Source organism: Pteronotus mesoamericanus, unplaced genomic scaffold (assembly GCF_021234165.1).
Source record: "Pteronotus mesoamericanus isolate MK-2021 breed Mesoamerican mustached bat unplaced genomic scaffold, CSHL_Meso_final scaffold_21, whole genome shotgun sequence".
NCBI lineage: Eukaryota > Metazoa > Chordata > Mammalia > Chiroptera > Mormoopidae > Pteronotus > Pteronotus mesoamericanus.
Window position 1 is genome coordinate 5,613,323 of NW_026555310.1, and position 16,693 is coordinate 5,630,015.

Genomic DNA, 16,693 nt, shown 5'->3' on the forward strand with positions numbered 1-16,693 from the left:
CCAACAAAAAACACCTTAGCAAGGTGAAGGCCCTTTATGGCAACAGCCCCATACAGATACAACTCTCTTTGTTAGAAACATGTTTCTTGTTATTCATCTCTTGCCTCACCATCTTATATTAGGGTCCCTTTGGCTTCAGATTCTAGGGTCATGTTATTCTCTAGGTTAAAATACAAAAGAAAACAGACTGGAATAAGAGGAAGAGACTAGTGAATGCATACACCAGGGGTTGATGGTGATAAGAGGCAGGCATAGTGTGGCTATCTACCAGCCTACTTCTTGGAAGGAGACAAGAAACAAGGCAAAGAAAAAAAAATCCAGAAAAGCAACAATTTTGGCTCAGGGCTTAGGGAAGAGCCATGTGTTCCCTTATACTGCTGTAAATGCAGAGAGAGGGCACTTAGAGCACCTTCTTCTCTTCTTAGTGTTGCTAGTGCCCTTCTATGACGGCCTAGAGTGTTCCAACGCAGCTTTGCAGGTCTAGACAAGGTGCAGAAATGATGTGACAAAAGTCAAGGAGGGCAGGAATAGAGAAACATGGATGCAGTATCTCATTTTCCTTGGGATACTAAAATTCATAATCATCTAGGAACACCTCCTCAAACCACACTTCTGGATATTAGGTTTTAACCTTCAACGTTTCTCCCTCCTAATTGGCCCAGAGTTGCTTCCTTCACTTTCTTAAATTCATCACTCTCCCTTCTCTTCCCAATGGGAAAGGATATCTTGATTCAGACCCCAGACTAACTTGGTCTCAGATTAGGAGTTCTGCAGCAACACTGATGTAGCAGAGTTCTCAGGGGGATGCTGTTAGCCATGGTTAAAAAAAGAAAGATGAGGTCTGGAGGAGTTAGGTGAGCTAGAGCAAGGCCTATGCTCCTGGAGTTCCCCAAGGAGCCCCCGGGGCTCTTGGCTCAACCGGTCTCCGCTCTGGCCAGCAGGCGGCCCCAGTCCTTAAATTCCAGTTATGGCCCCGGAGCTTTGTATTGTCATCTCACTCCCCACTGCTTCATCCTTATTCCTTGGCTCCCAACTCCCGCCTCCACCGCTCACAGCCTTCAGCCCCCACCAAGGCAACCGGCTTCAGCTTTAGCACCCGGATGCCTCTGCTGCAGCCGCTGCCATGGTGATGGCTCTCGCGAGAACTGCCGCTCGCTGCCGCGCGGCTCTCGCGTGATCAGGGAGGTGGGAAGTATCCCGGTCTGGGGGTGGGGTGCGCCGCGCAGCTCTTGTCACTGTCGCGGCTTCCGGTGCTAGGTAGAGGGAAGGAAGGAGGGAGTCAGGGACCGGGGCAAGGGGAGCAGCCGCGTTGAAATCGGCTGGGGGGGCCGGAGGGAGCCGAGCGGAACCTGCGGGGGCGGAGGCGGCGGCCGCAGCGGCGAAGCTTGGGAGCAGGAACAGGTGAGGGGCTGAGGAGGGAAGGCGGGTCCCGGTAGAGGAGAGACTCGGGGTGGGGGCTGAGGCTTTAGAGCCCCCTGCCGGGCACTGCCCGGCTTGGGGCATTGTGGTCCTTCCCACCCGACAGCTTGGAGAGGGGGCGCTGGGCCAGCCTCATGCCTGCCCCCGCATTTGAAGGACGCGGAGCTGGGGTGGGGGCGGGGGGCGCATACAGATTTGTCCTCCGCCTCGCACAAGGGGGCGACCTGGGCTGCAGTGAGGTTCCCTCGCCTGCAGAAGGTGGGCTTTGAAGGGGTCGGGATTGGGGAGGAGGAAAGCAGTCCAGGAGAGGTGATGCGGGGGCGGTGATGGATGTTTTGTATCCTTTTCCTGTAAAAGGGCTAGGGAATGCTGCTGCTGCTTTCTGCCCCTTCTTCCCCTCCACCTTAGTAATAGGAGCCCAGAGAAGCCTTGTTGTGGTGACCCCCCCCCCCCACCTCTTATGGGACAAGGGTGCATAAGGGTTTAGGGAGTAGCCGACAGGACAAGCTAGTGGAGCACCCCATGGGCACTACGAGGTTGCGCTTTTGGATCTTGGGAACAGCACCTTGGAAGAGGACGGCAGGTGGGGATCAGGAGGAGAGGAGGCAGAAGGGGGAGGGGGGCTCTCCTCTCGCTTCGAGGAGAGAGGTGGTGCCTTCCTCCCCTAGGCAAAGCGGGGGCGGGGCGGTCTCACAAGAGGAGGGAGCGTCTTGTCTCAGGCTCTGAGTTTGTGTCTTCCAATCCGCTTGCTTTCTTTAGGAAGTACCAGGATTCCCGGAACAGAAAATGGAGCCATTGCTTACACCAATGTTTGAGGAAAGGAGGGGGAGGTGGAGTTCCCTGTTAAAACAGTCCTCTTGATTAGCAAAGTGGTAGCTCCTCTTTTGGGGGAGTTCCCTTCTTTCTGGGTTGTATTACTGCCAGTCTTACTCTGGCCAGGCCAGGAGCAGTGTGGTATGTGGTCAGGAGTGAGATGAAATAGTGAGGTCATCCGGGTGAAGAAGTGAAACTTAAAACCTGTCTCTGCTGCTGTTGGATTGGGTCACCCCTGGTCTATGGCATGAAAGTTTTATTGGTAGGAGATCTGCTGCAGGAGTCTGATTGCTTGGGTCAGTGCAACAAGCCAGAATCTAGGCTCTGCATACTTCCTTCCTTGTTCCTCATTTGTTGCCATTTTTTCTTGAGCTTGTTGGGGTGTCTCCACTTGCTATGACTGGAGTGGGGCAGTGAGTTGGTCATTGAACATTAGACCTGAGGGGTTTTCTTTAAGATTCTGTTTATTTTTAAAGTGAGGGGGAAGGAGGGAGAAAGAGGGGGAAGAAATATTATCGGTGGCCTCTTGCACACTCCTCAGACCGAGACCCAGCCACAACCCAGGCATGTGCCCTGACTCAGAATCAAACTGACCTTTCGTTTTTTTGGTATGACACCCAACCAACTGAGCCACATTGGTCAGGGCTAGACATGTGTTTGTATAACATGTCTGTAAAAGCTCATTTTAAGAAAGAAGTGGATCCATTGGGTTCACCTTTTCACAGAGTGAATCATTGACGTCGGATTCATCTGGGAAAGGGCCTCATGTATCACAGATTCACATACATCTTGCCTCCCAGCGTAGAATTATTACTTTGCATAGTCAGAATTTTTACGTGAATGTCTTGTTTTTCTAAAGAGACTAAATATTTTGAGTGCAGGGATTGGAGTTCATCTCACTCCTCTCACAAGCCTTTGCACATAGTAGGCTCTTGTGAGGAATACAGGATATGAATGTATAGAACTCAACTAGCTTTTTGACTGCAGTTTAAGGAGAAAGATGGCTTGGCTGTTAGGGAGAGTGCCTGGAGATAGCTGAGCGAAGATACAAAGGCCTTTAGCCTTTGTAATTAAGAAGTCTTGGTCTCTCCAACTTCCTGAGACAAGACAGTCATGGATAATGGAAACCAAGACCCAAGAAGAAAACTATTTTTAAAACACAGAGTCATTATGTATCTGAAACCCCAGATCTCCTGCTCACCCATTTTGGGCAAAGGGGTCTCTTCATTAGCTGTAAGTCCTCAAAAGTATCGTCTGCAGATTGGAATCCTGGAGCTCACGGAGGAGGGAGCCAATGTATGTATGTGGTGCCTGGCACAGAATTGGTACCAGTGAATCGTAGCTGCTATTATTAAACAGAATGCAAGTATAAAGGCAGGCAGATAGCAGGCTGGCAAGAGTGGAAGTGAAGTGTTAAGTGCACAAAGGGTCATATTGTGGGTGTTCATCTCTGCTACTCCCTTCCACTGGAGTCTTAAGAGGAAATGGACTCAGAGGACAGTGGGTGGGATTTGTTGGTTAGAAGAAGGAACTTCTTTAAAACCATGTTTGTTAAAGCTGAGTAAATAACTGAGGGAAATTGGGGAGTCTGCTTCCCCATATTCCTTTAGAAATGGATGCCAAGAGGCCTGAGACTCAAAGTATATTGCTGTGTTTGGCTCTCCTCATCATTTTTTTGCAGGTGAATTTAGAGGCAAAACGGTATAGTAATTAAGAGTGTGGACCTTGCAGTCAGACAAAAGTGGGTTCAAATCCTGCCCCTGCTATTACTAGTTGTATGACTTTGGTGAAATTACTTATCCCCTCTTCATTTTCCTCATCTGTAAAGAGTATGATAATGACAGTACCAACTTCATAAGAGTTGGCATGAGAATTAAATGAGATAATAAACACAACGCACTTAGTATTGTACAAAGCACATAGTAAGCCCCAAGTAAATGTTAACTGCTATTAATACTCATCATCGCAGTGGTCATAATAGTATGAGCACTCAGGGCTGCCTTAAAGGGTTATAAAAGAACAGCTTACCGCCTGAGGTGCCTGTGTAGAAGGATGATTGTTACCATGACTTTCTGTGCTGGTTGTAGGCTTATGAGCAGTGAAATCTTTTTTCAGCATCAGCTTCACAGAGGCAGCTCCTGCTGCCTGAGTGGGAGGTGAAGCTGGAGCAAGGCAGAGGCCCTGAGCCATCAGCTTGGGTGAGGATGTGGGGGCTGAAGAATAGTGTTCATGTTAGAGTCAGCGTGACTCTGAGGTAATGGCTGACTCTTCCATAAAGGTGCACCCTGACTGACTTAGGTCAGGATTTAGATTCTTGGGTTACATTAATTTAGGTCTCGAACATTTTAATATCCTCCATTTTCTGGGCCACTTTTCATTCAGTCCTGTCTCCTTTAAACGTCTGCCTCTTGAGTATGTTTCAGAATGTACTATATTAAGGTCTAGAGTTATGATATCTGTCTAATTCTGTCTACTATACTTTTTCCATCATCTGTCACAAATATAGGTAGAGTGCTGATAAAGCTTTTTGACAATGAAAAGACATAGGGAACATGTGGAAAGAGTTCCACGAGTGTTAGAAGGCTTTGTATTATAGTCTGGGAAAGAACTGAGGTGGGATTCTATGAATGTGTTAGAGCTTTGTCATGGACTTCTGCAAAGGATCTGCTGCACCATACGGACCAGAAAGGAAATGGCTGAGATTTCAGGGATCTGCCATTATCACCATATTCCTGAAGAAAGGTTAGATGACTAGGTGTCACAGATCTCATGATACCTTTAGCTCTCTCATTACTGGTGAGGCATAACTTTTCCTTTATGAAGTTATACACAAGGGTGTCCAGCATGAATGTGTAAACTTTAACATGATTTAGGGAGGATACAGGAGAACATTTGCTCTCTGTTGCAGTGTTGTTTTGTATCAACCCGCCTGTCACATTTTTTTTTAAAGCAATCAAATGTTACCTTACGTAAAATCTTACTGGAAGTCTAAAACATACAGTGGGTAAAAGTGGGGCTGTTCTGGGGGTGGTGGAGAGTAGGGGAGCATAATTAGAGCCTCTCACATAGTTTCTCCCTTCCCCCAGGCAGGCTCTGAATACCATCCAAGGAACCCTAGGGCTCTGAGAAGAAAGAAACCACTTCTTTAGTTTGTCAGATACAGGAAAAGGATTGGGGATCACCTAAAGAATAATTCCTTCCTCATCATCACAAATGTTTTGCCACCATCTGTAGCACTGTGCTTCTCAAAAAAAAAAAAAAAATGTCAAATCACTAGCCACAGATTGTAGTGCTGGATGCTGGGGACATGAAACGTGAGTAAGACATGGTCCCTGCTGGCAGGGGGCTCTTAGTCTAGTGAAGTACTTCCCAAACCTGTTCCCATCATGGTCTCCACAGAAAATGGTAATAGTGAGACAGGCACAGCTGCTTACAATCCGAGATGGCTAGCGCAAGGGCTCTAGTCACTTTAAGCCTTGCCTGGCCGTACAGTCCTGATAGGATCAGTATCTCCAGGTGCTCTTCGTGTGTTAGAAGCAAATTATTTGGGAATTTTAAGCTCTGGAGAATGAAACAGACAAACATGAATAAAACATACTGTGATAAGTCCTAGAGTAGAAGTGTGTTTGAGGTGATAAGGGATCACACACAGCTCTTATTCCCCAAGGTAGTCAGTTCCCTGTCTTCTTGTACCCTTAGGGCGCTCTGTAATGGTTGGCCTTGTCCAAAGCCTGGTTTCCTATTTCTCCTGTTCGCTGGCAGCTCCATCTTAACCTGTGCTGTGGGAGCAGATTGAGGAAAAAGGTTTATTAGGGCTTTAGGCTGACTACTCATGGAATTCCAGTGATTTTGTAATTAGGAAAGTATAATGTTCTCAATACTCAAGGCTATAGAGGTGGGCGTTGGAGAAGCCTTGGAATATGGGGAGATGGAGCATTCATAAGCTGGTCAGATTTTAAGAACAGCGCAAACTGAAAGCTTTGGTTAGAGAGCAGTACCAAAGAACGTTCCAAAGAAACAATTGAGTGTTGTTTTATTTGTTTGTTTGCTTTTAAAAATCTGATCACTGTTTTATTTGGATAGGCCGGGTATTCTGAAACAGACCTGATGCTGTTTTGCCTCACTTGCTGAGTGTTGCCCATGGGAAAAACCAGAGCCTTCCCAAGGTCTCAATCAGACATGGTGATTTAGGATTCTTTTTGTTTGTAGTGTGGCCTTCAGGTTGTCCTGTACTGGAGTCATCTTCTTGGACTAGACGGTAAACTGGCCTGAGCCTAAACACCACTAACTGAGTTAAGTGGAGCCTAAGTTTTTTTGGTTTTCTTTTTTTTTTTTTTTTTCCAAATTCTCACTCAAGGATATGTCTAGACAGAGGAAGAGAGATTGAGAGAGAGAGAGAGAAACATCGACGGGTTGCTTCCCCATGGCACTGTGACAGGACAGAACCCACAACGTAGGCATATACCCTGACTGGGAATGGAACCCCCAACCTTTAGCTTTATGGGACGATGTTCCAACCAACTTAGTCACACCAGCCAGGGCGGGTAGAGCCTAATTTTAGCTAGATTAGGTTTTAATTTATAACATGGTTATCCTTGATTACCTGGTAGCTAAATTCAATAGGTATCTTTTGGGCCTTATCTTAATTTGACCTTTCTATAGCCTTTGACCGTCCTTCCTTTTTTCAAGTTCTTTCCTCACTGGTATCTATGAGGTCTTACTCTCTAGATTTTCTTCCCATCCCTCAAGTTGCTTCTTACTCTCTTTCCTGGCCTCCTTTTCAGCCCACTGCTTTAAATGTTGACGTGCCCCAGGTTTCTGCCTTTGGCCTTTCCTCCTGTCTCGCTGTACACACATCCTCTCTAGATGTATCAGTTAGAATGTATCAGCTAGCAAAAGACAGAAAACACACCTGTGACTCAAATAAGAAGAGGATTTATTACAGCAAATACCAAGCAGTCTAGGTGAAATAAGCCAGACACAAAAGGGCACAAAAACATTGTGTGCTTCCACTTGTATGAGGTACCTGGAAGAGTCAAGTTTATAGAGACAGGAGTAGAATGGTGGTTGCCAGAGGCAGGGGAAGGAGGGAATGGGATTTATTCTTTAATAGATATAAAGTTTCTGGTTGCGCAACAGTGAGAATGTACTTAATACCACTGAATTGTACACTTAAAAAATCGTTTAAATGGTACATTTTTTGTTTATTTTTTTGACCACACAGAAAAAGTCATCTAGGAATAGAGCGCTTTCTTGTTTTTTTGTTTGTTTTTAGTTCACCAGTTCGATAGTGTTTTTTGTTTGTTTGTTTTGTTAAGATTTTAGTTATCCCTAGAGAGAGGGAAGGGGAGAGAGGGAGAGAAGGAGAGAAACGTCAAACATGAGAGAGAAACATTGATCAGTTGCCACTCATATGCACCCCCACAGGGGACTGAACCTGTAACCTAGGTATGTGCCCTGACCCGTAATCAAACCCATGACCTTTTGCTTTGCAAGACAATGCCCAGCCAACTGAGCCATACCAGTCAGGGCATTGACTGTATTTAAGGACCTGAGTTTTCTCCATTTTTTTCCTGACATTGTAGAGTTCTTTTGTCTGTCCCTTCAAGGTCTCAAGATTACTTCAGCATCTCATCCTTCTATATCAACACCCAAAGGCTGAACAGAAGAACATTGCCATATGTCCTTTTTTAAGATCGTGGAAAACTTTCCCAGATGCTCCCTGAAGACTTTTCTCACATCTTACTGGCTAGAACTAGGACATGACCGTTTGTGACTCATTCACTGGCAAGGAAAATGGAATGCCCACATCCCTTAGCCTGATCAGTTTTCATACCAGAGGGCTGGGGAAGGGTATCTCATACCTCCTGCCCCAACATCTGAACAAACTAGAGATTCTATTAGAAGAAATAAGGGGGAAAATGGCTGTTGGGTAGGCAGCCATCCTGGATCATTGGTCGCTGTGGTTCCTCTGTGGCTTCATTTATCGTCAGCACAGATGATTCCGTTATGTGGACCAGACTTTTCTGTTGCGCTTCATACCTTTGCACCTCAAAATCAGCGTTTAATCCAAAAACAAACATTTTCACTCTCAGATCTGTTCCTCTTGTTATTTCCAGTCTAAAGACATGCCACTGAATCACCCAGCCAGAAACCTGAGAATCATCGTTGACTTTTCTGCTCTTCCTTCCTACATGTAATCAGTCATTAAATCCCATGGATTCTGCTGTTTTTATGTCTCCAGTATGTCCTCTCTAGTTAAGAACTTAGGATTTCTCACCTGTATTACCATATTTCCCGAGGGTTCTCTCTGCCTCTAGTCTTTCCCTTTTTAATTTATTCTCTAAGCTGCTGCCAGAATGGTGTTTCTAAAGCGCATATCTGATCATGTTACTCAGTATGGCCTTTTGAGGCCCTTCATGATCTAACCCTTATCTCTCCAGCCTCCATGTTTTTTATTCTCCATGCTGCATCCAAATGAACTACCTCCCAGTTGCACCTGGCTTTTCCTAGTAAAAAGTGCCATCTGTAACTCAGGTCTTTATGCGTTTCCTTCTACCCCATGCCCTCCTCTTTATTGTCTTATTCCTATTTTTCCTTCAGGAGTAAGCTCAGTTGTGACCTGAATGTCATGTCTGGAAATCATCCTTTACCCCCCGGTCTTGATTAACTGCTCCAGCTTTCTGTCCCCATAATACTACGTGCCTACCATTCTCTTCTCCTCACACTGTTTTGTAATCCTCTGTTCACTTGTTTTGTTTTGTTTTCTCCCGTTGACTGAGTTCCATGGAGGCAGAAACTGTCTTCCTTTCTGTATCCCTAGTTCAGTATGCTCAATAAATGTTTAATGAATGAATGAAAGCTGACATCAGAAGCGATGTCTTGGCTTTGGGAAACCTTTGAGTCCAGTCGAAGTCGTTGTGATACTAATCTAAGAGTTCTTATGTGCTGATTACAGTGCTCTTGAGACAAATACTTGGAAAAGTTTACAGAGGTCAGTCACAAGTCAGCTGCACTAAGGAAACTAAATACAGGCTGACCCTGCTTTTGTTTACTGAAATTTTATTGGCCGGCTCCATTGGTTGTGCTAAAAATAGTATCTCTATTAGTGATATCTCAATTTGAAAATTATCTGAGAACAAAGCTGCTTTTTAGTGTACCCAGCCTGGCAGTAGACGGTTTAGGAGAGACTGATCTTCCTTTCCCTGGACTCATGTAGCCTGGAGAAGAGGAGGTGGTGCTAGATCAGGAATCTCCTCAGAGCTGTCTCAAAACACATGCCTGAGCCAGTTACTGGAGTCAGGCGGGGGGAGCGTAGAGGGGCAGGCTGAGCTATGGCTCTCAAAATCACCTAGAGAGTGAGGCAGACATGTTCTTCCAACACATATGCCAAGATGGCTGAGCAGCCAGTTACAGCATCAACCTGCCTTTCCTGGTGGTGGGGGCTGGCAGAGATTGGGGACAGGGAATGGTCCTCAGTGAGGATGTCCTCAGGTGAAGCTTAAATTAGCCAATGCCCTTGGTTGAACTGCAATGTCCTACACAGATTGTACTGGAAACACATTTTTAGAGCTCCTATTTTTTTTTAACCACTGAAAACAAAGTTTGTGACTGTAAAATAGAATGTCGAGATAGCTTCTTTGTTAATAGAGATATTCCATTATCATGGTATTCCATTTTTCATCTTGAGCCAGTCACCTTCAATTTTAACTGCTGATTGCTGGTTTCCACCAGCCCATGGAACCCTGGCATTTTGCCCTATCCACACAGGAGTACAATCTGTGGTAGAGGAGAGTAACTACAGGCTATACAGTGCACAGGGAAACAGTCCAGGGTTTTGGGGGGTTTTTTCTTTTTGCCTTTCTGCTTCCCAGAGCATTTTCTAGAAATGCTTTATGGTGAAAGCGAGAATTGGCTATATGGCCAAAGATTCATGTTTATGGCCCACAGCAGAACGTTATTACCATCCTGGTGGTAGGGGCAGCATGCTTTCTGGTAATAGGCAGGGGCAGAGAAAGCCAAGACAAAGCCAACACCCACTTGGGCATGCTCATAGGAATCAAGCTCCTGATTATATTAAAGAGGAGTCATACTGTCCATTAATTTCAAGGCCCTGGGTTGCCTCAGGGGACACATGGCAGGTAACTTGGATTTTTCATCAGTTATCCATCAGCCCCATTGCATATCAAGTGGCCAGAGAACAGTCTACCAATTATAGTCTTCTAGTCCTTTCATGGTGTTCCCAAACCAGCCCTTGGGTCAGATATGTGTGGAAAATGACCAAATTGACAGGATATCTAAGCAACTATCTGTGTATTACCTACAGATACCAAGTACTGCTAGGACAGAGGAAGTAATATAAAGACATCCTCAGGTGAGACTTAAATCATTCAGTGCTCTTGATTGAACTTCTGCAATGGGTTTGACCCTGAGAGTGAGGACAGATAAAAATACAAGGTACACTCCTTGCCCATGGAGAATGCACAGTTAAATTGGTAAGACAGTCCATGCACAGATTTAGAAAAGAAGAAAAAAGGTCCACAAGGTGGTTAAGTGGCACATGAATGGTTCAGAAATTCAGGGGCCTTGTGGTGTGCCAGGAAAGAGAACTAAGTGTAACACTGGGATCAGCTTTTGAGCCAAGACTTCAGCCTGATAGCCTCATAGAGAGACAAGCCAAAGGAAAGTGTATGCATGTTCTGAGGCAACGGATATTTTTCAGCCACTGCTGTACTCATGGTTGGTAAACATTTAAGCAATAGTTCAGACATGAAGGCCAGCAGGATAAATGCATTGTATAAATTCAGTTCAGAAATTGGGCCAACCCTTATTACCCAGGTTTTAAAGAAAAGTACTCTCTGGAGCTGAAGGAAAGGCTACCTGAGTAGGAGACAAGATGAAAACTAGGAAGACTTGGGGAAGGTTTAGGTTTCTGGAGGTGATAGTGGCAGAACCAGCAGTATGACTACCACCAGTTGCCAAGGTTGGTGGGATCTGATCATATTAAGCTGGGCAGTTGCTCCCACCTGCCTCAGGGATGCTCGGGAATCTGGCTGGTCTGCCTGGGTGTGCTGAGGTAGGATGGGCAGGGAGGAGGGCTGGTGGGCGACTTGGCTGAAGTTGAGCCCTAAGGTTGAGCCAGGTCCTATCCCTGGGGTGTGAGCCCTCTGGGTCAAGGGCAGGGCTCATCTGGGGAACCTACCAGGAGCTCCACGCCTGGCTCATTAGTGAGTGTCTGGGGACAACTTTGAAGATGAAACATTCCATAGGCACTCGTTGTTTCTGTTTTTTGGACAAACTAGTAGTTTGGCCTCCATGGGCTGTTGATCTGGCCCCTTTGTACTATTCTGGAATTTGCTGCAAACTGAGGAGAATAGGAAAAAAAAAAACCAAAACCCAAATAAATAAACCTGAAATAGTTTTGAAAAAAACAACTAAACTCTCACCAAAGCCCCATGCTTTAGCTTGTAAATAGGATTCCTCCTCATCCACTTTTCACATTCTTGGGTTTGGGTGCACTCTGTCTTGACCTGTTCCTGCGCCTGCCGGTTTGTGTCTATGTGTGTGTGTGTGTGTCTATGGTTCCCAGACTCGAGAGAGAGTGCCAGCACTGGCATACGGTGATTGCTGAATAAGCTGCCCGCTGACGCATGTCTCCTGCAGGCACAGAGAACTGGCTGGCAGGCGTGATTCTGAACCCCAATTTCATTGTTTTTAAGAGGCATTTCTGTGGCTGTCCTGTGGCATAGAGAAGGGAGGGAACAAGAGAGGGAATAAGTGACTCTTATGATCCTGTCTGCTGGAAACAGTGGTTGGGGTGGGCATTTTGTACCTTTATAGTGGTTTTTACTGCTTCCTTTATTTTTTTCAGCAAGTGTTTGTTGAGGGCCTACTATGTACCAGGAATAAATATCTGATCTGAGTGAGCTGCTAGTGAGGTCAGTAGAGATCCTGGGAGTTAATTCAGTTATTCAATTACTACGTGCCAGGCGCTATTCAAGGTACATGGAACATAGCAGTGAACAAAGTAGATGAGAAGCTGACATTATAGGAGGAGGAGAAAAACAATGTAGCAAGAAACAAACGTGATGTGTCAGATGGTGATAAATGCGGTGAAGAGAAGTGGAATAAATGGGGTAGAGAGAGTGTGTGTGTGTTTTGATTAAAAAATTTTTTTTCCATTACCATTTAGTCCCCTTACCCCCCTATCCCGTTCCCCGTGTGTGTGTTTTTATAGGTAGCTATGGAAAACTTCTTTGATAGGGAGACATTTGAACAGACACCTGAGAAAGGGAGGGAGTACTCTATGAAGGCTGTCTGGAAGGGGAAGCATTTCAGGCAGAGTGAATAGCAAATACAAAAGCTTTGAGGCAGAAAAGTGTTGGGAAATTGAAGTAGAGTAAGCAAAGAGAAGAGTAGTAGGAGATCTGATGAGAGAAGCAGGGGAAATGCAGGTTGTGTTGTACGATGGCTTTCAGTTTTAACGAAAGGAAGATATGAAGCCAAGAGAGGGTTTTGAACAGGGGAGCAGTATGACCTAATTTTGATTTTAAAATAGACTGAAGGGGGTTAGGGGAGAAAGCCTCAGTGCAGGTGGCCATGTGGAGCAGCTGTCCTTGGCTGGGCCGTGGCAAGCCTAGGATTTACCTGGCTCAGGAGTGAGGGGTAGTCTCTTCCCACCCCACTTCTCAACTCTCGGCACCATTTTCTCAGCATTTCACAGAGTGGGAAGGATGAGATTCTTTTAGGCGTGCTGTTTTCTTATTTCTTCTTCAGTAATTTTGGTGTGTAGAAGGAAGGTGGAATTGCAGAAATATGAAAACAGAAGCAGTCTCTTGATTAGAGCAGAGAACATAAACCTTGGGAAACTGGCAAGCCTGAACTTTGTTGGGAATCACAAAGAGCCACTCCTCATTCCACTCCCTCCTCTCCCACCCTTTCCAGAAGTTTCAGGGTGATGTTGGAGGGAGGTGCATCAGGGATGTTGCAACACCTTGGGGTATAGTGTAGATTGTCAGAAGGGAAAGGACTTTAGAAATCATCTGTTTTAACGTCCTTCTGTTTATAGGTGCAGATATGAGAGGTGAAATAAAATTGTCCAAAGTCACATGTAGATTGCTGGCAGAGCAGGGGTCCTGAGTGTTCTCTGCTTTTTCCCTGCTCCCAAAGGCTCAGGATGTCTCTGAGTGGGCCTTCGTCTTCACAGTCCCCTCAGGTTCTTAGTTTGTCATGAATGGACTCCTGCCTTGACTTTGACAAATCTCATTTATATGAAATCCTGACAAGCAGATGGTGGTAATAAGTTTACATTTCTTTGCCTAGGATCAAGTCCTCCATACCAGGAACTAGGCCAAAACCAGATTGCCACTGCCCCGACTTGGGCCCTACTGTCCTCAGAAAGCTGTTGTGATCATGGGTAATATCTTTGGAAACCTTCTCAAGAGCCTGATTGGGAAGAAGGAGATGCGCATCCTGATGGTAGGCCTGGATGCTGCAGGAAAGACCACGATCCTGTATAAGCTGAAACTGGGAGAGATCGTCACCACCATCCCCACCATTGGTAAGGGCATGGCTTGGATGCAGGTTTTCATGCAACAGCTGAGCCAGGCAAGGAGCCTATTGCTAGATTCCTTCTCTTGGCCACCAGGCAAGTCCATGCAATTTGGGATTCAGGAAAGGATGATTATTTAGCTTACTGGCAGGTGTGGGGCTGCTGTTTGCCTACCTACCCTGACCTCTGATGCAGGAACTTATGCAGCCTGGCACTCAGCAGTTGCCCTCAGGTACTGAGCTGGTTTGTTCTCTGTGTTGTTTGGAAAGCAGGTGAAGGACTTTGATGTTCTTGCCAGAGGCCTGGATTTGCTTCAGTTAGATCCTCAGTGGCCCTGATTCTGGTTAAGACGGGCCTGTGGGAGGGAGAACATTTGGCTTGTGGATGGGGCTCCAGATCATCATGTGTAGGTGGTTCTGCATTTGGGGCTCCAGGACTATAGCTCACTTCTTTTTCTCCACTCTGCCTCACAGGCCCCAGTTCTTAGCCGAGAAAGACTCTGGTGGCCAATGTACTGGAGTGGGGCTGAGTCATTTCTTTGTAGGAGGGAGAACCAAAGCCTGAGGAGTAGGGAAGGTTGGCTTGCATTACTCATGCGATTGTGAACCTCCTGATTGGCCCTCCTCATCCTCTTTCACTTATTACCTTAGTTTTTCTTTTTGGCCTTTAGGCTTCAAGGTCAAGGAATAGCAGGTCTGAGGAAGCCTTAGCTTTCTTTCCCTTTCTAGAATCATGGGCAAGATTGAAGGAAACAAATGAGCCCATTGGGGCATCATTTGCTAGCCTGGTTTTTGATTCCAACTAGCTGTTGCCTGTGGGTGTTTTTTGTTTTGTTTTTTTTTTTCCCAAAGGGTTCAATGTGGAGACAGTGGAGTACAAGAACATCAGCTTCACAGTTTGGGATGTGGGTGGCCAGGACAAGATTCGACCTCTCTGGAGACACTACTTCCAAAACACCCAAGGTATGGCATGTGAATTGCCCAGGGACTCACATGAATTGGTTGGGAGTGAGCAGAGTTTGGCTGTCATTCTAGGTCTGGCTGTGGTGTAGCTCCAATGGGTGGGAGAAGAGGAGAAAATGTTGTAAATATTTGGAAGATATAAGGAGGGTATTGTCTTTTGGTGGTGGGGAGGGAAGTTCATCTGTCGTCTCTGTGCAGCCCACACTCTGCCTCCCTAGGGTTGATATTTGTGGTCGACAGCAATGATCGAGAGCGAGTGAATGAGGCCCGGGAGGAGCTGATGAGGATGCTGGCAGAGGATGAGCTCCGGGATGCTGTGCTCCTTGTCTTTGCAAACAAACAGGTGAGATTTCTCTCCACCCCTGGATTTGAGAGAAGGCAAACTATACAGAAAAACCCTGTGACTATGCTCTCAATTTTGGAAGTGTGGGAAATAGGATTAGTTGGCTTTTTATGCTCCTCTGCTTGTTCCACACTACAGCTTTACTTAGCAACATTCCATCCTCAGGGATTGGTGTGGTAGACCTCACCTCAAATCCCTCTTTCATCTTCCTTATTGTCTACTTCTCTGGACCTGTCCTGGCTCCTGCTGTTCCTGTATTTGGTTCCCGCCACCCAATGGAATCTAATGTCTTGGATCTGGGGTCCTGGGGTGACGAAATCCAAAGCAGCTCCTTAGGATCTTGTTCTGGGTCCCTACGGTGGAGGAGGAGGAGGGGGTACTGGTATACACCTCATTGGTAACGGTTACTCTAGAAGCCTTTGAAAGATCCTGAGAATCCTTTTTGTGTGTCTCCCTCGTGCTCCAGGATTTGCCTAATGCTATGAATGCTGCTGAGATCACAGACAAATTGGGCCTGCATTCTCTGCGTCATCGCAACTGGTACATTCAGGCCACCTGTGCCACCAGCGGGGACGGGCTATACGAAGGCCTGGACTGGCTGGCCAACCAGCTCAAAAACAAGAAGTGAGAGCCAGGCAGCCCTACCCAACCACCCCATCCACCCCTAACATACCTACTCTCTCCCTGCCCAGCCCTACCCCTTCCTTGCCGGTGTGGCCAGGGCCCCGGGGATCACGTCCGCATGCCCAAAAAGAGCCTGTCTCTTCTGCCTCCCCACCTTTTCCTTGTCCACGACCAGTCCCCAATTGCTGTCCTGATGATGAATCATTCCAATTTAACAGATTTAAAACAAAACAAGGTTGTTATGGTTTCATGGGGTGCCTCCCCCATCCTCTGAGGTTTGGGAAGTGGGGGGGCAGTCTGTCTTTTTGCTTCATTTGGCTCTGATTGCTGTGCTCTTGGCATCTGAGTCCCTTCCCTCTCCCTATAGGCCCCTCTCCTACCATCTTTTTTTTTCCTTCGCCACCCTCTCCCTGTTCTACGTGGAAATTGCACGGGCCTCTCTTTGTGTGCGTGCATGTGTGCGCGTGTATATACATGTATAGAGAGATATGTATGTAGGGACCAGGGAGAAGGGTGGAGGGGGTGGAGTGCAGCTCAGGGCTCGGAGCCAGGACACTGCCCATTCTAGCCTGTCACCTGCCCCTCCCATGTTGGTGAGATAAAGGGAATAAGGCGGAGGGAAGGCTGCCCTAGTCTTACACTGGTTCCTCTCTTTTCTGCAGATAGGTTTTCCTGGATGATAGGACAGGTGATGGATTTTCCACCACCATCTTCCTTGTTACCTCTTTCTTCACCCTGCTTAGGGCAGAGGGTGGCATTTATTGCTAGATGGCTGTTCCCATGGAGATGCCATTCTGCCCTGCCTTGTATGTGGGAAAGAGAGAGGAACCCACTCGCTCTTACCAGCTCAAAGCATTCAACTGATCCTCCCCCTCATCCTTAGATCTGTTCCTCAGGAGCTTGAAGGGGAGATAGAGATACAAGACCATGTTGTATGTGTGGGTCCCAGGGTACCAGGGGAGGGCCTCATGTTTTCCATCT

General features: G+C 46.5%; 1 protein-coding gene across 1 annotated transcript; it reads left to right on the plus strand.

Moving 5' to 3' along the window:
• The first annotated feature begins 1,263 nt into the window (after window positions 1-1,263).
• ARF3 (ADP ribosylation factor 3) lies at window positions 1,264-15,946 on the plus strand. The gene is made up of 5 exons (XM_054591164.1): window positions 1,264-1,401; window positions 13,555-13,792; window positions 14,635-14,745; window positions 14,964-15,088; window positions 15,555-15,946. Exons 2-5 carry the CDS (start codon window positions 13,645-13,647, stop codon window positions 15,714-15,716), a joined length of 546 nt encoding a protein of 181 aa, XP_054447139.1. The 5' UTR covers window positions 1,264-1,401; window positions 13,555-13,644; the 3' UTR covers window positions 15,717-15,946.
• The last annotated feature ends 747 nt before the right edge of the window (window positions 15,947-16,693 follow it).

Coding starts and splice junctions, on each gene's coding strand:
- ARF3 (XM_054591164.1), top strand. CDS start 13,645: ATGGGTAATATCTTTGGAAACCTTCTCAAGAGCCTGATTGGGAAGAAG. Junction 13,793..14,634: donor CACCACCATCCCCACCATTG/GTAAGGGCATGG, acceptor TTTTTCCCAAAG/GGTTCAATGTGGAGACAGTG. Junction 15,089..15,554: donor TTGTCTTTGCAAACAAACAG/GTGAGATTTCTC, acceptor CTCGTGCTCCAG/GATTTGCCTAATGCTATGAA.